Raw genomic sequence first — 27,649 nt, 5'->3', positions numbered from 1 at the left:
GCTTATCAATCCATTCCATTCCGTTCTGTTCTGTTCTAAATAAGTCATTATTTCAGGCACATTTCCCTAAGCAGATGCAAACACTCTTTTCCTGTGTGAGATTCCCTTGGGCAAATTAGGCTTCTTGGAAAAGGGTCAAGGAGCAATCAAACAAAATACCTACTGAGAAAAAAGCCTGTGTTTTGGGGGGATGCTGTCAGTCACACCAGCCAGGAGACACTGCCTGGGCCATAATCTTGAACGTGATAGAGCTGGTGATGGGGCACAGACTCCTGATATCTGCAGCCCAAGTTTCTTTTTATGGTCATAACCGATAGGCTTATTTTTTCCCCCAGCTTTATTGAGGTAGAACTGGCAGAAACAATTATATAAATTTAACGTGTACATACAGTGCTGATAGATACCACAACTTTTTTGTGGTAATAATCTCACATAGTTACCTTCCTGGTGAGAAGGGTTTATGTCTCAAGCAAACAAAACTGATAGTCGTAAGACAATGGAAAAAAATCTCCTTGTCTAATATTTCTAATTAAATGCTGCTAATCAAATCCCAATTTCTTAATTAAACTAATAAAAACTTTTATTAGGGAAAAGTTACTATAAAATTGCTATCTTGTGTTCTCATCATCTTATCTAACAAATGTGGGGTATTTCTGAAATAAACACTCATTAAATTTTTTTTTTTTTTTTTTAGTCCGAGGGAGAAAAGTCCCTTTTATGTTCTTCGAGTATCTGCCGTAATTCACTTCAGGTTCAGGTTCCTCACTTGCATATACCAAGACATTTTTCCAAACGGGAGAGACAAGAGGCACATGCAAAAGCGGGCAGGCTGGCGGCTGGGTTACAGAAGGGCTGTTTCCCGGCAGGAGTTATTTCGACATAAACACATATACCACATTACGAAGCCACAGGGAAAAATGAATGGATGTGGATGGCAGGTTTTCATTTGTTTCCGTGACATTCTGTAAATAAGTTTGTGTGTTTCAATTCAAACGGTTCCATTATCTCAGAGGTCTTAATCATTTGTGATGGCAGTTTCGGAAGTGCTCAAAGCGCGTGATTAAGGAGCATTACTGGCGTTTGGTGTAGTCTTGCTACCTTAAGCAGATTTACAACTTTGTTCATGGTTATTCTTGATCATCTCTATTTAAAAGTAAGTTCAGGCTCATGAGGTGCCTCACGCATCTTCTGGTGTTTCTGTCTGTAGGTCAGCTCTCCCCCCCACCATATCTGGCTCTGCTGGGCACCCGCACACTCTTCCCATGAAACTACAGTTGGCAAGGTGAACGGCGGGAATGGTGGCTGGTGGCACTAAACTAGGGAACACATTTAAAGAGGGCAGCCTTGTTTGAAAATGTCCCCTGGATTTTGGTTGTATCAGGTGGGGCGAGGCCAGAATTTTAGGAGATGTTTGCCCGTGAAAAGAAAGTTTGCTCTATGCATTTCCCAAGAGCAGGGGGCCATGCAAGTGCCAAGAAGGTCTGGAGGCACCAGGGTCAGCTGGAATCAGAGGGAATAAGGGGGGGGGGAATTTGGGCAACAAACTTGTGAGTGGTTTCTGCAGGAAAGGCAAAGCAAGGCAAGGTGAGAGGGTTAGGGTTGGCTAGTTGGCGAAATTTCAGCGGTATATGACTGGTTCCCAACTGTCCAGTATCTGGCGCTGAGGTGATTTAGTAGGGGGCATAATATTCTGGACTGCAAGGGCCTGAGAAAAGGAGGCGGGTGGGGGCATGGGCTCAGGATGGCTTGATCTGCACATCCAAAGAGTGTTCCTAGGCCAAGTGTTTGAGATCTCTAGGAATTAGCTAACCCTGCAAGGACAGAGCCTTCCCCAGGATCTGCGAGGCCCTAGGATATCCAAGTATCATGAAATACAGAAAATAAAAAAACACGATTAATGCAACCCTGTCAGAAACACTGCCTAAGAAGCATAAGAACAGAGTTTCTCAGACTCCACGGTGCAGAGAAATCACCAGGTATTTTGTTAAACTACATGCGGATTCATTTGATCAGGTGGGGTTTGAGACTCTGCATTTCCTATAAACTCCCTGGTGCTGCTGGGACCACCATGAGGACCCAGGGAGAAGAATATCCCTACAAGTCTGCTCTCTAGCTCACCTTCTGCAGAGAAAAGGGAGGACTTCACATTTACTGAGCCCTGCTGTGAACCAGCTCCTGCCGGGCACTGAATATTCAGACTTCATCCTATCTCACTTGGACAACACCCTCTACTCCTAGGAAAAATTATCCCTGTTTTAGAGGTAGAAGAACTGAGGCTCCGGGTGATTAAGTCACGGGGCTTGGGTCACTTAGTAAGAAGTTATAAATGTATCTGACCTAAAACCCCCCCTTTTTTTTTTTTTAATTTTGCCCCACTACAACATCAATACAGATGGCTCCACTCTGATGGAAAATAAAAAGTCTGATCTGATAAAGGCTTCATAAAGTATAAAGTCCATGGACTTGAATCATGGGGCATTTCTAACTTGACTTCTGAAAAGAAGGGAGATTCTAAATGGTGTTCATTATCTCGGGACCAGAAATAAATGGTGCTGACTAAATAACTTCTATTTTTTTATGGCCTTTCGAGAAACACTGTGAATGGGACTCCCTCTTAAACTAGTGTTTTTATTTTAAGAAGTGATGCGTGTATGCGGTATGATATATGCAACCGAAGATACTCTTCCTCCCACGTGCCCTTAGTTCTACGGCTCACAGAGAACTGTTGGTAGGTTTGTGGCCTTCTAGAGATTCTGGATGAATAATAATATTCTGTGCAAATAATGCACTTTTTCATACTAATTCATTCATACAGTCATTTTAAGGCACTGGGCGGGGGAAACAGTAAATAAAACACACAGAAACCCTACTGTACCTTACATCCCAGTAAGGAATATATACATCATAAGCAAAGTAAATACATGATATGTCAAATAGGGATAAAAGTTAATGGAGAAAAAGCAGGAGAGGGGATGATTGTGATTGTAAACGCAGTGGTTAAGGAAGAGCCAACAGAAACAGTGACACCACCGTAAAGACATGAAGGGAATCCTCCCATTCCACGCTGACTTTCCCTTCGGCAGTGTGCGTTAAAGCTCTCCCCATAACAGAACTGAACAGGTCTACCTCATTCTCTTTCGTGGGTCCATAGTATGCCACTGTTTGCACATAAGAAGGTTCTAGATTAATCCTGTTGTATAATTTGTTAAGATGATCAGTTAGTGGTCATATAAAGATTGGGGGAATGTAGCATCCAACCTGATGAAGTAGAAAGGGACCTCAAGTGCTCAGGTGTAAGAAGCTCTGGATATAAGTTCCAGAGCCACTCACAGCTTCGACCCTCCACCCCCGCCCCCCCGCACCAGTGCTTGTGTTATCCTTGAGTATTGCTGGAATGTCTTTTTTAATGTTCTGGCCTCAGGAGAGGTTCTCCCCTTTCCTGCCTCATCTTAGCCTATGCTACTGTCGACCAGGCACAGGGTGATGTCTAGAAGCTCCTCTAGCTGGGGTTGGTGGGGTAGCCAAGGCAACACCCTGTTTGCAATTTTCCTCAGTGCCAGGCTACCTGGAATCCTTACAGAGTCAAAGGAAATCTTTGACCCTCCAGGTGACAAGCTTTATACATCCTCCACAAATGAAGTAGAAACAAACATTTTAGGGAGCAGGTAACCCTCTGGGCTCTGAAGGCTATCTTCCCCTTTAGGAGAAAGCATGTAAGCTTCCCTAAAACAAAACAAATAAAATCCTTACCTTCCAGTAAAATTTATTAATGTGGATACAGATGTTTAACTCTGGGCCATCTGACTGAACAGATCCCACATTTAATGAAAGATTAATTTATTCATTTAATTATTATCTGAGGCGGGACCTGGATTATGTCAGCACTCAGCCAAGCTCTGTAGGAGGAATAAATATCAGTGCACCATGGCTCCTGCCCTTGTCACCTTCTAGCTTTCAGCAAAGACAGGACAAGTAAAAACCAAACAACACAACATAGCAGGACTGTGGTAAGTGGTGCCAAATGCAATACAACGAGGATTAAAACAAAGGGGAGAACACTATGATCCGAGGCCTCTTGAAGACCCTTCAGAGAGGAATCCAAAGCTAGATACAAAATGGGGAAAGTGGAACAAGGAGACTCTGGGACTGGTTATGTGTGTGCGAACACATGTGAGTGGAAGGGGAGCACAGGCCCAGCTGAGGAGAAGAACAGATGCTGCAAGGGACCGCGCAGTGGCCCTGAAGAGCTTCAGCGCTGAATGTGGGGTGTGCTTGGACGGCAGGCAATGTTGGCTGGGGTGAGACCAGCAGAGGGTCCTAAGGCCCCGACTTCGTTATTAGATGTGGGATAAATACGTTAGTTCCGAAAGAGATCCAAAAAAGCAACATTAGCTTCTTCCTCTGTTTTTGTTTTTTTGTGTGGTGTACAGGAGTGGAGGAGGGTTGTACTCTTTGGTTTTACAACCTCTACTTCTAATTCCAGTAATTTTTAAAACCCACTTCATACTTCTCAAAATAAGATATGCCTATAGTTTAAAAAAGTATAAGGCCTGTACTATAAGGCCTATAATTAAAAACAACCATCCCGTCTGTCACCTGTCCCCCCAACCCCTTCCTGCTCCTCGGAGGAGATCGTGTTTTTGGTTTGCTTTATTATGAAAGAGAGTTATTTGCCAGAGTGAGCTCATTACACAGGTAAGTCTTTGGCCCCACACAGTTAGTTACTCTCAGTTTGATAAATCTATGTTTTATCCAGAAGAGAGAGACTAACTGGTAACCAACCCATCCCTCCCCATAAAGAGAACGAATCCTGCCATGGAAGAGAAAACTACTTTCAACTTCCAAATTTAAGTAATGTGTACATACTGCTATTTCTCAAGTTACCGTTTTTAGAGATTACCTTCTGTCTCCCTAGTAGACAAAGAGAAATTTAGCAGCCCTGTACCATCACCACCTCCCAGCAAGCTTCCTCCCGTATCTCCCCAGTACGTTAAAGTAGCGATTTGGGGTTGAATCAAAACTCTGTGTTTAGATTGTTATGACTGTATAATAATTGTTTACTATTGAGCCACATAGTGAAAGAAAGTGTAAGAAAACACTTCCTAGCTTGTGCAATATTTAGCTTTTCTGGTGGCCCCTCCCTTTTTGTCTAATACTAATTGCTCCTGCACTTTTTAAAGTTTAAACTTTTTAACTACAAAAGCCCTATTAAAACCATTTTTTCTTTATGTGATCAACAGCATCAGTTAATCTGTCACTTCTGTTCTTCCCTCGAGGATCCTCCCACTGAGTTGTCTGGTCTAGTGGTTTCCCAGGCCAGCTGCCCACCTGTTGTCCTGGGGCTTCTTTTTAACACCATCTTGCGAAATCCCTGCGCCTCTCGCCTGTGTTGGGTCCCCCGTTTCCTGGATCCCATGGCTTCCTCTTTCTTGGTTTACATCCTCATTTTTGTAGAGCACATTCTCTAGTAGCTTCCTGAGAAAAGGTACATGGGAGGTAAATTTGTTGAGACCTTCCTTGAGCGTCTGAAAACGTCTTAATTCTACACTCAACACTTGCTACTTAAGCTTTCATTGAATCCTAAGTAAAATCATCTGCTTAAGCATTGTGAGGGCTGAATTGTCTTTGGGCGCTTGAGGAGCCTGGTGTTATTGGCATTCCTGATCTTTTGTATATGACCTATTTTTCTGGAAGGTTTTGGAATCTTCTTTGTAATCCCTGGTATTCTGAAACCTCATATTAAAGGATCTCAGTGAGGATCTTTTCTTATCCATTGTTCTGGACCCTTCAAACGTGGATATGCCTATTGCTTCATTTTGAAATTTTTCTTGTATTATTTTTTGATACATTTCTCCTCACCATTTTTTTTTTTTCCTGTTTTCTTTTTCTGGAACTCCTATGGTAAGATGCTGAATCTCATGGACTCATCCACTGCATTTCTTACCTTCTTTTCCCTCTTGTCCACCTTTGCCCTGTTAATCTACTTTCTAGAAAGTTTACTTGACTTTATCTTCTATACCTCTGGATAATTTTTTTTTTTTTTTTACTCTAAGTTTAATTTCCAGGAGCTCTTATCTTCAGATTATTCTTTTAAAAAATAGGATGCCCTTTTTATTTTGTAGATCTAATACTGTCTTCTAATCTTTCTGAAGATATTTAGGTTCTTTAAAGTTTTTCTTCTACTTCTGAGTTATCTATATTTTCACTGAGCAAACCCCCCAAATTCCCTGTTTTGATCTCTATATTTTATTCTGTATTTTATGTTGGGGCTTAAACTCACTGGTGACTCTCTCACTATTCATTTATATTTCAGATACAAACACACACACACACACACACATGCACTTTGGAACAGTGAGTCTTTACAAGACTAAGTGGAAGCCCTGCATGGGTGCAGGGCATTTTTATTACTTGGCAAGCATCCTTGTGGGGTAACTGGGTAGGGAATCCAGCCATTTTGATGGGAATTCCAAACACCAGTCAGGTCATTTCTTTGAGTTGTTCAGTTTCTCTAGATGAGCATCCTTTAAACTCTTATCTAAAGAGCTGGTCCCCAGGACTAGCTGCTCTGGAGCTCTGCTATGAAATAGTCCAAGAGGGTCGAACTTGTTCCCTGTGGAGTTTAGTACCCGTGGCTTTACCTCTCCAGTCTGGGCTGCATTTCCTTGAGTCCAGAGCAGCTCTGAGTCACTTTAGCTGGAGACTGTGCCTCAAGCATCCAGCACGGATGGAGAACTGTTAGGGATGATGTGATGCAGGGAGAGGACTAATGCTCACACCCTTCCAAGCTTCCCCAGGGTCCTGCAGAATGAATTTGCAGGCTTTTCCCAGGCTAGCTCAGCTCCTCCTCCTCCATCAAGGTGCCATCTTCCCCAAATGTGCTGACATCTCCTACTTGGCAGCTTCTCCTCCTTGGCTTGGTCTCTCTTGCTCTCATTCTCCTTTTATCTTTTTTGTAGATTTTTGACCCTTTACTACAATTTCAGGGAGATTTTGGGATAAGAAGATGTGAATACGTTGTCTTCAATCTGACAGAACACAGGTTTCCAGTCTTATAAATTTTTCCTGGGTTTTATGTACTTATTATGCATTCTACTCTGGTCTAGTTTGTTTATCCAGAGAATTTCAGGTTACCCCTAATCAAGGACTAACTACCTGAAACCTATTTTCAGGGAGGATGTTGCCCAAATCAGTTTAATTATCCATTATTTTCAAGGTAGAGTTATGCAAAATGAGTTGAACTCCTCTAAGAATTTAGCTTTATAGTGTCTCATTGTTATCTTGAATCCAGAAGTTTGGACCCATAATCAACTTGAGGCAGATGCCACGTCAATTTCTTAGTACACGGGAAGGAAGGAAAGAAGGGAGGGAGGGAGGAAGGGAGGGTTGAGAAGGTGAGCTGGGGGGACAGAGTGGGGAAGGAAATAAAAGAAACAGACATCAAGAAAAGGATTTTAAAAAATCCTGAGATGACTGGCCCAAATAACTATTTTAAGAAAACCTGTGTAAGTTTATTAAACAAGAGAAAAGACTGCAGAAAGTCATCTGACTTTAAGATAACTCTAAACAATGCTCACTCACATGGAAGGCATTCAAATAATGAAATCACTAAGTGTTTAGGGAGAAACTCCATCCATTCATTCATTCAGGAACATGAACCCAAAATTCATATAAAAAACACCATTATCCAGCAAAAACAATCCAGATAAGAAAGTGTCACAATTACATGCTCAGATTATCTTCCAGTTATGTTCCTGTCCTTTTACTGCCCCCAAAACTATCTATGTTTGGTTTCAGAATTAATTCATGTATGTATGCTCTAATGTATATTATATATATTCCTTACCCCGTTCCCAAAATAAATTTAGGTCAGATTACTGGCTATCATTTTAATATGTTTTTATTTTTCCCGAGTATATTTCTTACAAATTTGTCTACCTGAAATTATGTAATTCTCTCTATACTATGCCATAACTCAATTATGGGCCAATAAATTTTAAAAAGTAAGTATGTTGTCCACAACAATGCTTCTAAAGCAGCTGTGATCATATCTTTGTGCTTGATAAGATGAAAGACTTTGTGGTCAGACTGACCTTGTTTTAAATCCTAACTCTTCCAACATACTGAATGCATGATCTTCAAAAAGCTCAAAATCTCCTTAACAGGAAAACAGACATAATATTATCTATTTTGCAGGCTTTTATGAGGATCAAATAACATAATACATATAAAGAGCCTGACATATTCTACGTGCCCAATAAATAAAAGCTATTAAAATCAGAGCATAAGAAGAAACCTTTAACTCTCTAGAAGTACATCTTTTCTAAGTGAACAGTTTTCACTTCTGTTCTTAGGCATCACATCACTGGTAAGCTGGTCCATTAGAAGGAACATGTGAGTTACTTAGGAGTGATGGGGATAAGTTCCATAGGCAATTAGGGAAAGCAATATGGGGGTGGCAGGGACCGTGGAAAAAAATTGAAGATAATATTTGACTCTGGATCAGTTTTTTAACCTTTTGGGGACACTATTAACAGCAAAATTGGAAGGCTAGATGAAGCTCCTTCAGATATTAAAGAGAAAGAGTTCTACAGTTAGGTAATTTTGGAATATGTGTTCATCTCCCCCATTCCAGGGACCAGTTTGGATTTGTTTAACCTGGCGTATCACAAACTTATTTGCTTACAAATCATCCCCACTTTTTTTTTTTTTCAGGTACTACTTATTAACATATTTTGGAAAGGATGATGAGTTGACCTGCAGCTTCTCATTCTATAATGTTTCTCTGAGTCTTATGGCCTCAGTTAAATGGTCTAGATAAGGAAAAAAAAGGAAAATATAATGTGTCAGAGGTTTTATTTATTGATTTCTCCTACAGCAGCGTTTAACTTTTATGGGAGAAAGTCTATCATGGTTTCAAGGAAATTTCTAAGTATAGGTTAACATCTCCTCCACATGGTACCATCAGTATCTCTGATCACCAACACATTGAATGAACTGCTGCCAATTTGGTGGATTTGATTTGGTGAAGAAGAGAGTCAGATTACTAAGACACATCTGGCAATTTTGGCAATCAGTGAATGAAATGAATCAGCAAGGTAGTGATCGGACTGGCTGCTCAGTGATCAGCAGGACCTGGATGGAAAATCTCAGGATAAATTAATCCTGAGGCTGCTGGACTACACCGTGAAAACAGAAGATTCAAATGAGCATTTCACGGGCATAATTTTTAATGCTACAATTACAAGTTGAACTGCTAAAACGATTTGTCAACTAAAACAATTTCACTTCTCCTATCAACCTACCAGCATTTACTTTGATCTGAAAGGAAAGGGCTGTGCTGTATGTTGCTGGCAATAAAAGGATATACAGCAGGAAAGAGGCCAAAGAACCTACCAAAAGAGTATCCAAGAGCCAGAAGCTGTGTCAGGAACTTTCCATGTAGCCTTCAATAAGTCTTTGTTTTCTTACTGGTAAAAATTACTATCCTCAAGGAGCTTATAGCTAAGTTGATTATATTTACCAATTTGGGATTTTCATTTAATGTTTCTTACATTACAAAATCATTCTTAATTTATCTACATAGCAGAGATAAAAGTGAATGAATATGTTGATGTTCTTTAATTAATTACATGAAATAAACCCCCCTCCTTCATCTTAATTGCAGGAGTTCCAACACAACCTGTTGCTATGTTTTCTCTTTTTTCTCTTGATGTGTCTCTTTCCCCTCAAGGCTGCTAAGGTTTTAAAGTGTTCTAATTATTTCTATCTTTTCATTAAATACTCTGCCTCAAAAGCATACTTTTCCTCCTCCTTAAAAGGAAATTTATCAAAAAAACAACATTGTTGAATCCAAAGTATAAGTGTGTTGGTAGTAGGGTAGCCCAATCATCCTAGTTTGTCCCGGACAGATAGGTGTCCCATGTGTTGGGCCTTCCAGGCTAAAACTGAGACAGTCTTCTGGCAAACAGTGACAGTGGGTCACCTTGGTTTTGTGGCCCGAGTGAGAGGACCGGACTCTTACACCAGAAAGTTGTAATTTTAATCTCCCTATTAGAAGTTCTCTTCTTTCATTGCCAAACAGCTGTAGAAAGCAATCAGACACCAGAAGGATGAATGAATTTAATGACCTTTAAGTTTCCTTTACACCGGTGGTTCTCAATCCTGGCTCCTTTCTAGATCATCTGGTTAAGTTTTTTAAAATGATGCTATTCCCTGATTGGGTCTGAAGGTGAGTCCCAATCATTAGAATATATATTTGATATTCCCCAGTTCATTCTAAGGTTACCATGGGCTAAAAAACACTACTTTGCATACATTCTGGGATTCAAACTACAGATCTAATAAGAGCCACTCAGAGCCAGGAGAAATCTACTTTATGGGCACTGACTTTTTAAACATTACATGTAAGTTTCCATATCACATCTTAAACACGTGAATGTTTAAGAACTGACTGTACATTTATTTATCTAAGGATCAGCATATATAAGTTTCTGTCTTTTCATGTTTTCATTCTGACCATCAAACACCACCATCTACTGCCTTTGTGTGTGTGTATTGGGCACTGTGGGGCCACAAAGGTTTAAAACTCAAAACTCAAGCTGCCTTCAGGGAGCTCACCATGTAACACATGAAAGGTGACTAAACAATGGAGTCACCAACCACAAGAGGAGATCAAAGAGGAAATGGCTGTGCCCAGAGACGGTTGGGAAATCTGCACAGGGTGGTAGGGTGGTAGGTAGGGTTTAAACAAGGCCTTGAAGACTGGGTGGAATTTCAATTAGAACCAGGAAAGGCAACCCCAGAAGGGAGAAAAACACTTTTGGGGTAGGTAAGAAGCAAATATAAATATAATAGGGGTGCCTGGGTGGTTTAGTGGGTTAAAGTCTCTGCCTTCAGCTCAGGTCATGATCCCAGAGTCCAGGGATTGAGCCCCACATCGGGCTCTCTGCTCAGCAGGGAGTCTGCTTCTCCCTCTCTCTCTTTGCCTGTTGCTCTGCCTTCTTGTGATCTCTGTATGTCAAATAAATAAATAAAATCTTAAAGAAATATAATAAAAATAAAATAAAGTAATGTAAATATATATACACATTCTACACAATGGAAACCATATCTAGGGAGACAAGTAACTCAGTATAAGGCCAACCGCTGAACAAGGGGGTCATAATCACCCAATCATTTTTTTGGTGATGATCACCCCATGACACTGAAAATGAGAACTGGACTGGTGGATGAAAGAGCTGGTTTAAGACAGGCATAAAGTCAAGCTTGGGGACCAAGCCACTGAACGGCAGTGGCAAAAGTCTCTTCCCTCTCTAGTGCTAGGCCCACTGAAGAGACCTCATCACCCAGACATCAAGTCAAATGCTCCAGCAGTTGTGGCCAAACTCTTTGAGGTTCCACCCTATCTAATCAAGTGGTTATTTAACGTTGAAGGACTACAGTTACAATAGAACTTGTGAAAAAGTTACACATTAGTTGTCACGTTATGTGATGATTATCAAGCATTGATTTTCAATTACTTTTATAATGCAATGGCCTTTCCTCTGATTTCAGAATTAAGCACTACTATTCCATTTGTCTTTGCCTCCTAAAAGAGTTAATTTTCCTATTTATTCCAATATCTGGTCTTCATGCAAGATATGAACTAAATGTCAATGAATGATCTGGGTATGCATCATCTCAGGAAGTCAGTGGGCAAAATTAACATTTAGAAGTAGGCACCACTGGTTATTTCACACATTATTAACTTATATTACAATTCAAATAAGCTTACAGCTGGCAAAAAAAAAAATCTCTTCTGTAAAGTGATCTCAAACATAATAGGCTTAATCAGAGATAAATTAAATTAGGCAGCCATGCATACTACAGCATATTAATTCTGAGTAGTTATTAAATACATTTTCTGTTATCAGTGGCGTGAACAACATTATATGCAAACATTCTTCAAGAGGGTAGAAACTAAAGTTTATGTCTGGGATGCTATGTGCCTGACATTTTCCTATGCCTTCTTACACTTTTAAATAATCTTCTCTGCTAATAGGGGCGCTAGGTTTGGTTCCCATAAACCAGTCAACTTTACTCCCAATTAAGCAAAAGAACAGCAAACAAAACTGCCCAGGGGGAGGGGTGGGCTTTTCCAAAGGGAACTTTCCTACCTTTCTATGGCATTTTTTTTTTTTTTTTAATTAAAGAAGGCATTAGTGAAACATAGCTCAGGTAAAACCATCCAAAGTATAAGGCAGTGAATATTCATTATGTGAAAAACTGATGCATCTCACTCTGTGTTTTGGGTCACCTGTGTTGCCTGAGAATATCCAAAGAAGGAAATTATTAAGGTGCAAAGTTATTTTGTAAAGAATATCCTACCATGCTCTCTTTCCTTAAATGGTAGTAATCTGGGGTGCCTGGGTGGCTTAGTGGGTTAAAGCCTCTGCCTTCGGCTCAGGTCATGATCCCAGGGTCCTGGGATCAAGGCCCGCATCAGGCTCTCTGCTCAGCAGGGAGCCTGCTTCCTCCTCTCTCTCTGCCTGCCTCTCTGCCTACTTCTGATCTCTGTCAAATAAATAAATAAAATCTTTTTAAAAAAAATGGTAGTAATCTAAGCCATCAACTAGCACTTGGATTCTCTAAGCTAGCATACAGTGCTTCTGTGAAAGAAAGTAGATACACCGAAGCCTATATATACACACGTGCACATGCACCCTCTTCCTTGATTGACTTCTGCCATATTATCTTGCTCTTTTATTAATCAATCAGGCCCTTTAGTTTCTGTATCCAGAAGCAATGCAAGTAACTAGGTGTGACCACCCTCCCACCCCTAAGTTGGAGAAAAGCATTTGACACTTTTTGCACTTTGCACATTTAAAACTCAATGTAAGGTGACAAGAACATTAAGCTGCCCAGTAAGCAAAATGTGAGACTAATCACTATCTGTTCTTGTCCGTGGGTACAATAATCGGCAAATTAAAGTGCCCGAGAATAGTTGGCCCACCTGCATCAAAAAGCATCACTTTGAAACGGCTAATGAAGATGAATGCACCCACCAGCTTTACTGACAAGTCCTCCAAACACCAGCGGACTGAAAAAGCAACATTACAGCCCCCATCTAATTGACTGTAAAGAATGCAACATGTAGACTTTTTGTTATTTAAAGGGGTAAAATCCAACCCCCTTCAGTATGTTTTCTAGACATACTGGTGGAATTAAGTCTAGTACTTATCCCCCAAGACCCAATGCTTTTCTTTTTATCCTAGAAGACTAGGACACTAGTCTTCTGATAAAAGTATTTTATCCTAGAAGACTAGTAGGCAATCAATTCACCTACTAGAATGTTGAGTTTGTAGCTTTAGAACAGCCAGATTCAAATAAATATAAATGCCACCAAAAAAGGACATAACTTAGTTTTAGTAACCTTGCTACTGTCCGTTCATCCACCCATCCATTTATCCATTTACTTGACATGTACTTAATACCTGCTCTGTCCTAGGTATGTCTTGATATTTGGCACAAAAAGATGAATGACATCTCCTTAGGGGGCTTGCCAACCCCCAAAGGAAGGCTGCCTGCATACAAACAGCAAAGAGGGATGATAAGTTATCATGGAAATACTGCCAGAGCACCTCCCTGCCCTTAGAGACTTTGGAGAGGAGACTCTTGAGCTAAATTCTTGGATATCTAGGCATAAAATGGAGAGTTTTTGAGGCTGAACAAACTTGAGAAAAATCTTCTAAGCTGAAAGAACAGCATGGGAAAATCAACACAAAGGTCATGGTCTGCTTGAAGGAAAGAAATTGCCTTCAGAATATATGATGGAAATAAATACAGGAGGCAGGAGATCAACAGATGATGAAGAGAGAGGGAGGCAAGGGCGAGGATATAAAGGGCACTGGAAGGCATGTCAAGGGGTTTGAGTTTAATTCTATAGGTGGTTGTTTGCAAAATCCGGGCCAGATAACCCTTGAGCCCTAGGGAGGGAGGGAGGTGGGACAAGGACGGAGTGGAGGGAGGGGGAGGCAAGGGAGTCAGGACTCTAGGTCCTGCAACTCTACCTGAAGCACAGTAGCTTGGCGAGTATCTCTCTTATACTGGGCCTTCTTAATTTTTAAATAGCTCTTAAAATTTGAACTAGTTTTACAGAAAAGTTGCCAAGATAGTACAGAGAGTTCCCATAAATGCTTCACCGAGTTTCCCCTAACATTAACCTTTTATGTTATATTAACCTTTTATGCACATTTGTCGTAATCAAGAAACCAATACCAGTACACTGCTATTAGCTCAACTCCAGCTTTCGTTCCTATCCCACCAGGATTTCTGCTAATGCACCTTCTCTGTTCCAGCATCCAGTCCAAGATACCACATTGTGTTTCATCCTAACAGTTTCTCAGTTTTTCCTTGTTACTCATGACCCTGACAGTTTTGAGAAATATTAGCCAGTTTTTTAGAGGAAGTCCTTCACTTTGGTTTTGTCTACTGTTTTCCATATGACCAGACTACGTTTATGGGTTTAGGGAGGAATACTGCAGAGATAAGGTACATTTTTTCATCAGGTCACAGCAGGAGCTATATGATATCAACAAGACTTACCACTTGTGATGATAACCTTGATCACTAGTGTTTACCAGTATTCTCCTCTGGAAAGTTACTCTTCCTCTTCTTCACAAATTCTCTTATTGGGAGTCAGTCATTAAGTTCCATTCCTACTGGAGGATGAGAGTAAACTTTACTTGCTGGAGGAAGCCATATCTGCCTTTGCTAGGTGGAATTATTTTATAAGGAAGATTTGTCCCTTCCATTCCAGTTATTAATTTATTCAATCAGTTATTTATATGGATAAACTCATATATATTCATCTTATACTTTCAACTGTAATCCAATACCATGTTATCTATTTTGTTGCTCAAATTATTCGAGCCTTGGTCACTGGGAACTTTTTTAGGTTGGCTTTTATGTCCCTTTTGACATGCCCCCATTCTTCTGGTTCTTGAGTGCCTTACTGCTTTGGGGAATAACAAATGATCCAAGTTTACATTGTATTTTTCCAACCTTAGCCCTAGAACCAGCCACTTCTCCAAATATTCCTAGTTCCTTTTATTGGGGCATGATGTTTAGAAACCAGTATTTGGGTGCTGGTGTTTTAGCTGCCATGGGGGTTGCACTGCCCCCAGGGCCTGTCAGCAGGAAGAGCTAGGGAAGGTACGGAGATATTCAAGCCCAGGTATACACACATAACCACAATTGTTCCTATACCTGTCCGTTGATATATATATATATATATATATATATATATATATATATTGTTTTTTTTTTTTTACATGTTCCTAGGTGACATGTCCAACTCTAATCCAGTACTAAGGTTTTCATTCCGGCCTCCCCTCCTTGCTTATCTGCAAATGCTGCAGCAGGGAGAAAACTGGCTCTTACTATCCATTTACTGTTTTGTTCAACTCCAGGATTTGAACCTGAAAACAGATTTCTACTACTTTAAAATAAGAAGAAGAGCCTGAAAACAGATACTGTTAGAGAAGGTCATTAGATTATTTAATGTATAAAGGTATCATAATTATATTTGTATTTTTAGAAATGTTACCCTAAAATGAGTGAGAGATGGCTCAAAGGGGCTGGGCTGAGCTGTGAGGCAAGGATGCTGTGATTTTCCACATGGAGGGTAAGGACCTGCCATAGCTATGGAAATACAGAAGAAAGAATCGACTTGAGAGAGATTTTAGAAGATTAATGCATTGAAGTGATTAGATGTGGAAAGTGAGAGAGATAAGTCAGAGATGAATGTGGATTAAATAATGGGGGTATCCAATGTGCTTTTATCTGAGTTAGACAAGACACAAGAAAGAGAGTTCAAGAAGGAAATAACTCAGTCTGGGGACTTTTAAGTGGAATATCCATGCAGACATGCTTCAAAGGATTGCTGGAATGAGGTTCGGATTTCAGGAGAGTTGTCTAAGCTGTAGAAGTGAATTTCAGGGTCTTTGGCCCAAAAGGGAAGATGGAAAACCTTGGGACTGGATGAAAAGGCCAGAAATGTATGAAGAATAAAGCACAGACCAGGGCAACAGCCTATCATGACAGATACATGCTGAATTCTAATACAAATCATAGAAAATGGAAAGGATTTTGAATTAGATAGTATATAGTGCTAAAGAAATGTATAGCCTTATTTTCTTTCTTTTAAACATAATCACTGTAACTGTTTTCACCAAATCATTTCATGGTTCTTCTAGGCACATAGGAAGACTGTAATTCCCAGTAGTCCTTGCATTTAAGTGTAAAGGTAACTAGTTCTAGACAAAGGAATGTGGATTGCCACATGCAGCCTGAGCCCTGAAAAATCTTCTGTGGGATACTGTACTTCATTGTCTAGCCCAGTGTCTATTTCATTGATAATCAGGTATAAGACAAAGTGAAAGATTCAAGAATAAAAGAGAAAAACTGTATGAGTCACTTAATGGATAAAGAAGAAACCTTTGAGAAAATTAAACATCCATTTATAATAAAATAATAACCAACTAGGAATGGAAAAGAACTTTTCCAATCTGATAAAAAGCATCTCTGAAAATCCTATGGCTAAAATCTTATTCAATTTTTAATACAATAAAAGAGTCCTCAGGAAATCAGGAGCAAGGCAAGGATACCCAATCTCACCACTTCTTTCCCAGGAGGTTTGAACCACTACAATAAAGTAAGAAAAAGAAATAGAAGATAAACAGTGGAAAGAAACAAAACTGTCCCTATGTGCATAGTTTATATTTAAAAATCCTATGAAATCTACCAAACAATAATTATAGCTGGTAAATAAGCTTATAAAATCGGCACAGTTTTATTTTTATACTGAGATATAATTCACATACCATATATTTAATCCTTTTTAAGTGTACAGTTCAATAGTTCTATGTATATTTACAAGATTGTGCACCTATTTATTATCTTTTTTTTTTTTTTAAAGATTTTATTTATTTATTTGAGAGAGACAGTGAGAGAGAGCATGAGCGAGGAGAAGGTCAGAGAGCGAAGCAGACTCCCCATGGAGCTGGGAGCCTGATGTGGGACTCGATCCCGGGACTCCAGGATCACGCCCTGAGCCGAAGGCAGTCGTCCAACCAACCGCGCCACCCAGGCGTCCCCTATTTATTATCTTTATTTAATTTCAGAATATTTTATCATCTGAAAAAGAAACCTGTACCATTAGCACTCACTCTCCATTCCCCCAAGTCCCTGGTAACCACTAGTCTACTTTCTGTCTCCATGGGGTTGCCTTGTCTGAACACTCCACATTAATGGAATTAGACAACATCATGTCTTTTTTGTCTGACTTCTTTCCCTTGGCATTCTGTTCACAAGTTTCATCCACATTGTAGCATTTATCTGTATCTCATTCCCTTTTTTGGCTGAATAATATTCTGTTGTGTGTATATGCCACATTTTGTTGATCTATTCATTAGCTGTTTGGGTTTTCTATACTTTCAGCTATTAGGAATAATATTGTGATGAACATTTGTATTTGAGTTTTTTGTGTGAATGTATATATATAGATATGTATTTTTAAAGATTTTATTTATTTGCCAGAGAGAGGGCACAGGAGAGAGAGTATAAGGAGGGAAAGTGGCAGGCAAAAGGAGAAGCAGGCTCCCTGTTAAGCAAAGAGCCAGAAGATCCCAGGACTCTGGGGTCATGACCTGAACTGAAGGCAGATGCTTAACTGACTGAACCACCCAGGTGTCCCAGTGTGAACATATATTCTCAGTTCTCTTGGTTTTATAACTGAGAGTACAATTTCAAGGTCAAATGGTAATTCTATGAATAACTTTTTGAGGAAATGCCAAACTCTGTTCCAAAGTGGTTACAGTATTTCACATTCCCACCGAAAGGAATAATGGTTCAAAATCTCTACCCCCTCACCAACAGTCACTATCATCAGTTTTTTTTTTAAATTATAGTAATCCAAATGGGTATGAAGCAGTATTTTACTGTGGTTTTCATTTATGTTTTCCTTAAAACTAGTGATTATATTTTGTGTTATATTCATACATTTGTAGATTGCCATCTCAACATTAGTCTTCAAGAACATGTGGTGTCTCGCTATTTAGGTCATCTTTTTTTTTTTTGACATTGCTTTTTTAGTGTTCACTGTCCACATATTATGCTTATTTTGCTATACTTATTCCTAAGCATTTAAAAAAAATTTTTGATGCTATTTTAAATGGAACTGTTTTCTTAATTTCATTTTTAGATTGCTCATTGCTGGTGTATAGAAATATAACTGGTTGTAATACACTGATCTATCCTGCAGCCTTTCTGAACTCATTCATTAGCCCCAATGGTTTTGTGTGTGTGTGTGAATTCCTTAGGATTTTGTCTATATAAGACTGTGCCATCTGTATTCAGAGTTTGTTTTATATGTCCCTTTTCAATTCAGATGCCCTTTATTTCTTTTCTTGCCTGCCTTGGCTAAAACCCCCAGTATATTATTTTTTTTAAGATTTTATTTATTTATTTGACAGAAAGAGATCACAAGTAGGCAGAGAGGCAGGCAGAGAGAGAAAGGAGGAAGCAGGCTCCCTGCTGAGCAGAGAGCCCGATGCGGGACTCGATCCCAGGACCCTGAGATCATGACCTGAGCCGAAGGCAGCGGCTTAACCCACTGAGCCACCCAGGCGCCCAACCCCCAGTATATTATTGAATAGAGGTGGCAAGAGAAGATATCCTTGTCTTGTTTCTCATCTTTGGTAGGAAACATTTTCAGTCTTTCACCAATAAGTATGATGTTAGTTGTAGGTTTTTCATAGATATCCTTTATCAGGTTGAGAAGTTTTCTTTATATATCTAGTTTGTTGAATAGTTTTATTATGAAAAGTATGGGTCAAATGTTCTTTCTGGGTCTACTGAGATGATCACATGGTTTTTGCCCTTTTTTTTCTATTAATATGGTATCTTAAATTGATTAACTTTTGGATGTTGTACTAGTCTTGCATTCCTGAGATAAATCCCACTTGCCCATGGTGTATAATTCTCTTCACATGTTGTTTTATTCCTAAATAATATTGGTCTGTAGCTTTCTTATATTTGTTCAATTTTGGAATCAAGATAATACTATAATGATAGTTTTTTTATGTTAGCAGTAAGCAATTAGGAGATAAAAAAATAAAAATTTCACCTGAAGTATTAAAAATACTTAAAATTCTTAGTAATATGAAACAAGGAGCATATAAGAATTTTACACAAAAAACTACCAAATATTGCTGATAAATACTAAAGAAGACCTATCAAAATGGAGAAGGTATATATGCTTACGAATTGTGCTTATGAATTACGCTCATTATTGATGATACTCAAATCTTCCCAAATTGAGATTTAGATTTAATATATTCCCAATCAGAGCCCCACTAAGTTGATTATTGTTAGAAACTGGCAAGCTAATTCTAAAATGTATATAAAATTTCATAACAACTAAGAAAGCTAAACCAATATTGTAAAAGAAGAACAAAGATGGAAGCCATATATATATGTATGTGTGTGTGTGTGTATGTGTATATATATATATATATATGTATATATAATATAGTAAACCTCAAAAATAGAAGTACAAACAACCCAATATAGATATGGGAAAATAATTTAATGGACATTTTATGAAGGAAGATATATGAATGCCCAGTAAGCACATAAAGAAGTTTTTCAGATATGAATCATCAAGAAAAATGCATATTAGATAAGGAAGTACCACTAAAAACCCATCAGAGTGGCTAAAAGTCAAAAGACTGGTAATACCAAATGTTGAGGATCTAGAACAACCAAAACTATCATATACTGTATGTAGGGATGTAAAATGGTGCAACTGCTTTGGACAAAGACCTGTAATTTCTTGTAAAACTGAAAATGCACCTACTATGACTTAAATTCCACTCTTCAATAGCGACCTAATGGAAATGAAAGGCTCCGTTTACAAAAGGACTTGTTCAGGAATGCTCATAATAACTTCATTTATTAAATTCAAACCTGCAAAGAGCAAAGGTGTTCATCTATCAAAGAACGGATCAATGAACCATGGCATATTTATGGAATACAATATCAGTCCCCAGGAAATAGAAATGTACAGCAGAGGAAACAGTCACCAAAACTAAAAGAAACCTACAGAATAGGAGAAGATTTTTGCAAATGTTTTATCAGATGAAGATGGATATCTGAAATCTATAAAGAACTTAACTCAATACCTGAAGAATAACCCAGTCAAGAAATGAGCAGATGACATGAACAGACACTTCTCCAAAGAAGACATATAAATGGCCAACAGACACATGAAAAAATGCTCAACATCACTCAATATCAGGGAAATACAAATCAAAACCACAGTGAGATACCACCTTACATCAGTCAGAATGGCTAAAATTAACCAGTCAAGAAGTGACAGGTGTTGGCGAGGATGCAGAGAAAGGGAAACCCTCCTACGTTGTTGGTGGGAATGCAAGCTGGTGCAGCCACTCTGGAAAACAGTACAGAGGTTCCTCAAAATTTGAAAATAGAGCTACCCTATGACCCGGCAATCACACTACTGGGTATTTACTCCAAAGATACAGATGTAGTGATCTGAAGGGGGACATGTACCTGAATGTTTATAGCAGCAATGTCCACAACAGCTGAACTGTGGAAAGAGTCCAGATGTCTATCGACAGATGAGTAGATAAAGATGTGGTGTGTAGGGGTGCCTGGGTGGCTCAGTGGGTTAAAGGCTCTGCCTTCGGCTCTGGTCATGATCCCAGGGTCCTGGGATCGAGCCCCAAATCGGGCTCTCTGCTCAGCAGGGAGCCTGCTTCCTCCTCTCGCTCTCTCTCTGCCTGCCTCTCTGCCTGCTTGTGATCTCTGTCTGTCAAATAAATAAATAAAATCTTTTTTTTTTATTTTAAAAGATTTTATTTATTTATTTGACAGAGAGAGATCACAAGTAGATGGAGAGGCAGGCAGAGAGAGAAAGGAGGAAGCAGGCTCCCTGCTGAGCAGAGAGCCCGACGCGGGACTCGATCCCAGGACCTTGAGATCATGACCTGAGCCGAAGGCAGCGGCTTAACCCACTCAGCCACCCAGGTGCCCCAATAAATAAAATCTTTAAAAAAAAAAAAAAGATGTGGTGTGTACGTATCTGTGAATAAATACACATACACACAATGGATATTACTCAGCCAAAAAAAAAAATCTTGCCATTTGCAACAATGTGGATGGAACTAGAGGGTATCTAAGTGAAATAAGTAATTAGAGAAAATTATCATATGATTTCACTCATATGTGGAATTTAAGAAACAAAACAGAGGAGCATAGAGAAAGGGAAGGAAAAATAAAACAAGATTTGATCAGAGAGGGAGACAAACCATAAGAAACTCTTAACCATAGGAAGAAAACTGGGGGTTGCTGGAGGGAGGAGGGTGAGGGTATGGGGTAACAGGATCATGGGCATTAAGGAGGGCATGGGATGTAATGAGCACTGGTGTTATATACGACTGATGAATCACTGAACTCTACCTCTGAAGCTAATACACTATATGTTAATTAAGTGAACTTAAATAAAAATTTAAAAATTAGGAAAAAAAAATGCATTGATAAATTCAGGAACAGAGTCATCTCAAAAACATTATATTATTTGAAAGAAACCTGACACAGAAGAATATGCAGTATATGATTCTGGTTACATGAAGTTCTAAAACAGAAGTGATTTACTCTGGATGTGAAGAGGGCTGGGGATTTGCTGGGAAAGGGTATGAGGAAATTTTCTGAGGTGATACAGATTTGAGCACATTTGTCAGAACTTACAGAAATGTATACCTAAGATCTGTGTATTTTATGTAAATATCAATTTTGCCTAAAAAAAGAATTATTAAATAAAACACAAAGTTTGAATTCTTGTAATGGTATATAACCCAAAGTATTTTGGGGGAAAGGGTAGTGATGTCTACAACTTACTTATTAAAATGGGTCCGAAAGTAGGATGGATTCGTAGATGGCTAGAAGGACGGAAGGATAGTGGTGGGTACATGAGTGTTCACTAAACATTTCTTCCTACCTTTTTGTATGGTTAAAGATTTTCATAATAAAATGATGCAAAAGAAAAAAAATTCTTAAAAATGGAGTCTTTCATAATAAATAATAAATGAATTTTAAAAAATCAAAAGGAAAAAAGAAAGCAATCCCAGCCCTGTAAAATACTAACCATGTGAATTTGGCAAACTATTTAATAGTCTAAGTGTAAATTTCCTTATTTATAAAATGTAATGGGATAAATAATACCTCATATAAAGGATTGGTAAAGGACTGGACTTGCTGATATATGTAAAGAACAGTTCCTGAGATAAATAAGCACTGAGTAAATGTTTTAGCAACTATTTTTAGTGAGCGTGGAGTGCCTCTGGCCATAAACCCACAAAAATAAGATGTCTCAAAAACAGAAGAGGAGGACCGTGTTTGCACATTTCGTGAAAGCAGTTGTTATGCTTGTTGCATAGATAAAGTCAGATTCACTGTGATTTTTTCCAATGCATGAATGTCACTTATTAGGACCTCAAAGTGAATGAGTTAGTAGAAAGGAAATACTATATTTTTGAAAACCCATAAAGCGTATTTTTAGAAATGGTATTTCCTTGACTTTCATTCCAGGAAAATGCTAACACACGGCATGAAGCATGCTGGGCCCAGAAAAGCGAGCCTGCCAGATGCCACAGCAATAAATAGAGTGAATCCTTGGAGAGGAAGCATAAAGCAAGAACATGTAGCATTATGTCTCCCAAACCCTTCCCATCTGGTATTTAGCCCACTGAAGTCATGGGGTATTGGGAAATTCACCCTTGTAGGCCACTTTTAATTAATTTTCTTATTTATTTGTTCAGCAAACACTTAAATCACAGCCTACTTTCGGCACCGTTCTACTATGCATCGCCCTCCAGGACCTAACCAAAATGAAGCTGGATAAGGTAATCTTGGGGGGAACAGTTCTAAGTGCAGTAAAAGAAGAAAATAGTACTATTTACACCCTCCTTTTCAGGATTCACTTTAAAAATACGATTTTTAGCATTTTTAATCAATAGATGAAGCAACTGCATGTTTTCCTAAGTGACAGAAATTCTCAGACAGGAAAGAAGGTAGCAGAATTTATGTGGGTTATATCCTACTTTGCTGAGAAGTGTATAAATAAAAATACATTTTTATAAATGATATTTTCTATAGTGCTTATAAACATCATTTTTATAAATGGTTATTGTAAGTGGAAGTGCAATGTCTTCATGTTATATCTTTTACTAAATTGAAATGTAGCAATGTTTCTAATAAGATAACTGACCTCTAGAATGTTAAAAATTGTTTCATCTTATTATTGCTGCTGTTTTGGGGGTTGTCAAATATATATACTTTTGATAATTCCAAGAAACTGTGATTAATGGATTTTTGCCCAGGATTTTAAAACAACAAAAGAAATTCTTTTAAATGAAAGGAAAAGTACATTCCATTCCCTCAACTCATCTTTATTTGGGGATTATACTTTCTCTGCTAAAATTGAAGATGGAATTTCTAACAGTGATGGCATTGTTCAGTAAATAGCACTCCTTTGTGTGTGTGAAACATTTCAAATGAATGGAAATGGTCTCCGACTTTTTAATCTGGAAAACTTTCACCTATAGTATTTATTCAAATCTTGTCCATATTTTCAGGGAAGAATTTAGAAAAATGCCTTTCTCATAAAAATATGTCATTCCCTTGGGTCTATTTAAAAAGGAACTCCCTTTCCTACCTCCAGTTTGCGGGCACACACACCACACAAACCCAACACTATCAATAGAAGCTAAAGATAAAATTAAAGAGACATTGGCAGCATGCCAGATTCTGGGATAAGAGGGAAGAGGAAGCTGGTTGGCAGTCACCTCTCCCAGCTCTTATCTTTTCCTCCCACTTCTCTCTTGGGCTGGGGTGCTGGGATGTCCATACTATATGACCTCTTTCTTGAGTGGAGATGCAAGCTGGGAGTCAAGTGTCCTGTGCTTTAATGTCTTATTATCCTTCCCCTCGAGTGAAACCTTACTGCTGAGGGGAAATAAAATGTTACATTTAAATGAAAACAGTCACTTGGAAATCATCTTTCTGGTTTCCATCACTGATACACCTGTAATTTTAAAACAGCCTTTTAATTTAAACAGTAAAAATTTGTTAGACAAGTATATTAAAGAGATCATACTCAAAATTTACCACTGACTTTAGGCTAATCTACTGTTTTCTAGATTAATACACATTGCTGGGCACCTGGGTGGCTCACTTGGTTAAGCATCTGCCTTTGGGTCAGGTCAGCATCTGCTTGGGGGCTTGGATGGAACCCCCCAGCGGGCTCCCCAGTCAGCAGGGAGCCTGCTTCTCCCTCTACCTCTGCCAGCCCCCACTTGTGCTCTCTCTCAAATAAATAAAATCTTAAAAAAAATTAATACACATTGTTAAGAATGGTAAAAGGCCAAACTTCTGTAATTCCTCTCAGTGTGGATCATCTTAGAATAAAATTATTAGGAAGAAGTTAGTGATTCATGAAGCAGGATAGAGAGGGTTTATGTTGTTCTTGAGCTTTTTACTACTGTATTTACTACTGTATCTACTTGAGAGGTTATAACTATACTGAGATTAAACATCACATAATTCCAACAAGTGTGCTGTCTCTGATTCACCCAGGCTAGGCAGGTTTCCTCATGTTAATTTTGTCTCTCTTACAATCATCCTCAAAATTCTTTGTCCTTCCTTAATTATTTATATCTTTATCTCAAGTAGTAAGAGCACACTTGAAATTTACGAATTTGCTAGGTTCCTAACACTTATTAGTTCTGTTTTCTGCCTAGACTTGTTAAGCTAATTTTGTCTTCAACACATTCAGGAATAATGCATCACTTATCTTTACATTTTGCATAGTTGTTTCTATTTTGAAGAATCCAAATTTAGGCTTCAATTTCCTCAAAATGAACTTGCTGATCAAATTTGAATAAAAAACCAGACTGATTTTTTTTACTCTTTTCCATTCCATTTCAAATGTTAACATACGTTCTCAAATAACATTTGGAAAACTTATAATCCAACATTACAACCAACTGTCTTTCTCCCACAGGGGTGGCCTGGTTATTTCTTTTCTTTAAAAAAAAAAAAAATTCTATGGACTCTGATGTAAAATAAAAGGAAAAGAAATATAAAGGGATGACAGCAGGCCTATTACTACTGGGTATATTTCCTCATTTTCTTCTGAGGCTCCATGGGGCTGGGATTAGAACCCTGCTGTCCCACTCCAGCTCCTGGGAAGATCAGGCCAAAGAGGAAGGGAAGAAGGCTACCAATTTGGTGACAACTGGAGCTGAGTCCCAGTGCAACATGGTGGAGGCAGATAGATGGATAGAGCAGATATCTCATTTTCTAAAGCAAGATCTGCCAAAATGAAGGGTGTACGATTTGCTGGAATTCCACCACACTTATTAACAAATATGCCAAATGAGAATGGGGGTCATCTGCAGATCTATCACTATCATGGGTACTGATACAAACTCATAATTTAATGTTAGAAGATAGCCCTAATGATCTCACACTGGGAATATTTGTACTACCAGAACAATCTTAAAAACAGGTTGAAGATTGAAAGCATTTCCCTGCTCATTCCAGACATACAGCAAAGCCCGAGTATTATGGGGAGGCCCAGCAGAGCAGCTATAGGTAATGTGTGTAGGCATTTCTGACAGAAGCTCTATTTTCTGAAAATGTACACTCAGGTACAAAAGTCAGCTGAAAACTAAACGTGGCCCAAATTTCAACTTAGTAGAACTCCATCAAATACAGAGAAAAATAAAGGTTAAGGGTGGGGGGAAACCCTATGGATTTGACTTTCAGAAAAGACCACAGCATTGCTTGCAAGGGAGAACAAAGGAAATCTCAATTCTTATTAATCTTTTTATATAGAAAATTACATTTGGCAAGTGGTAAGAAAATTTACAGTATAATAATTTCCAGCATCTTGAAGGGACTAAATAATTAAAAAGAGTGAGAATTGAACCCAGGAAAGGTTCCGCAATTCTAGAAATAATTGCTTTACTCTTGAATTTCTCCAAGTTGCATTTTTTTAGTGGTGTCAAATGGGTCAGCCCACTGTCATATACAGAAATATGATTTACCAAAAAAAAAAAAGCTTTAATCCCTTAGAATAACAAAACAAAACCGAATATGAGAGTGCCCCAAACTCTAATACACAGAGATGTTACAATTTTTAGGAAGTAGACACTAGTTTGGCAGGCCAGAAAGATCTGGGAACCCCGAAACTGAGACTTAAATCTAATAACTCTCAAAAATTAATGCTCTCAGTTAACTCTGATCTTTCATTTGTGCTTATACCTCAGTTTTCAATCACAGGAGGTCGAAATGTTGAAGCTAAGTGTTCTGGTAGATGAAAGATGATTACTAGGAAGGCTAAAATACCTCCAAGTCAAATGACCACATAACCTCTACAAATATTTATTACTGTAACCTCTACAACAATTTATTACCCTGTTTATTCATTCAACCATTCGACAAAGATTTATTTGGCACACGCTAGGCAAAACACTCACAAGACAGCCCCAAAATCTACTAAAAAAGTACAAATATGTATTCTTTTGAGGATTTTTGATAGTACCCCTTTTTTGAAAGCACCATACACTAAACAAAAATTTAACCAATCTGGAAATTTTTAACATTATATCTACCTTTTAAAAAAATTCATATGTGGGGAGTCTGGGTGGTTCAGTGGGTTAAGCCTCTGCCTTCAGCTCAGGTCATGATCCCAGAGTCCTGGCGAGTCCCAAATTGGGCTCTCTGCTCAGCAGGGAGCCTGCTTCCCCCTCTCTCTGCCTGTCTCTCTGCCTACTCACGATCTCTCTCTGTCAAATAAATAAAATCTTTAAAAAGAAAAAAAAATTCATATGCATTTTTCTTTTTTTTTTTTTATATGCATTTTTCTAATGTTGTTATGAAACTAAGAGATGAAATGTTTGCTTGCTCCAATGGAAAAGAAATGGCTTCTAGGACTAGGGGCCCCCTGGGATGGTGGAGGATAAAACCCCATGCAAATTTACTTGAAAAACTCTCTCTTGTGGATGCCAACTGAAGGTCAGAATCTGAGGGCTGGAAAGGAATCCCTTCTTCCTTCTTGCATTCTCTCTCTGTCTTTGGTCTATTTCTTCTGTCTTTTCTCACAGTCTGGACACACTTATCCTTGAGTGAGATGGAATGAGTGAAGCCACATTAGAAAATGCCCGTTGGAAAAATCAGGAGGGAAAGAGGAAGGCACATCTACCAGTAACAACAGAGCAAGAAGTAGAAGAGTTTGCTGACAAGAAGGAAGAAAAGGTTTATTTACAGAATTTAAAAAACAAGTATTTCCCAAGGGCCTATTCCAGTGGCAGGCGGGATACAGCCATACCACGTACGAAACCCTATGTCCTCTGTGAACAATAAAAGATTAAAAAAAAAGAAGAAGAAGCCTGGTAAATGCTCTGTTATGAGACAGTAGATAGGCTTTATTTGGGAGACTAAACAATAATTAACTACTAAGAATGAGCCAGATGTCACATAGTTTTAAAAAGTGTTGAGAAAAAAAAAGTGTTGAGTTAAA

At 38.6% G+C, this 27,649-nt stretch overlaps 1 protein-coding gene across 7 annotated transcripts in view; it reads right to left on the bottom strand.

Annotated features, from left to right (window-relative positions):
* The window catches only part of ENOX1 (ecto-NOX disulfide-thiol exchanger 1), a 568,173-nt gene that overhangs the window by 249,746 nt on the left and 290,778 nt on the right, over positions 1-27,649 (bottom strand). For 3 of the 7 annotated variants that reach the window (XM_044249790.1, XM_044249788.1, XM_044249791.1), the window contains 2 exons: positions 14,587-14,699; positions 5,329-5,475 (listed from right to left, as the gene is read on the bottom strand). The exons of 1 other annotated variant lie outside the window; for it this stretch is intronic. In XM_044249790.1, the coding sequence (XP_044105725.1) occupies positions 5,329-5,416 (88 nt within the window). In that variant the 5' untranslated portion in view covers positions 5,417-5,475; positions 14,587-14,699. Of the gene's footprint in view, positions 1-5,328; positions 5,476-14,586; positions 14,703-27,649 lie in introns of all 7 variants that reach the window. 3 more of the 7 variants (XM_044249789.1, XM_044249795.1, XM_044249793.1) reach the window with 3 other exon arrangements.

The sequence above is a fragment of the Neovison vison genome, chromosome 5, assembly GCF_020171115.1.
Source record: "Neovison vison isolate M4711 chromosome 5, ASM_NN_V1, whole genome shotgun sequence".
Taxonomy (NCBI): Eukaryota; Metazoa; Chordata; class Mammalia; order Carnivora; family Mustelidae; genus Neogale; species Neogale vison.
The sequence above is the reverse complement of the archived record's forward strand: the minus strand, read 5'-3'. Positions and strand labels throughout refer to the sequence as shown.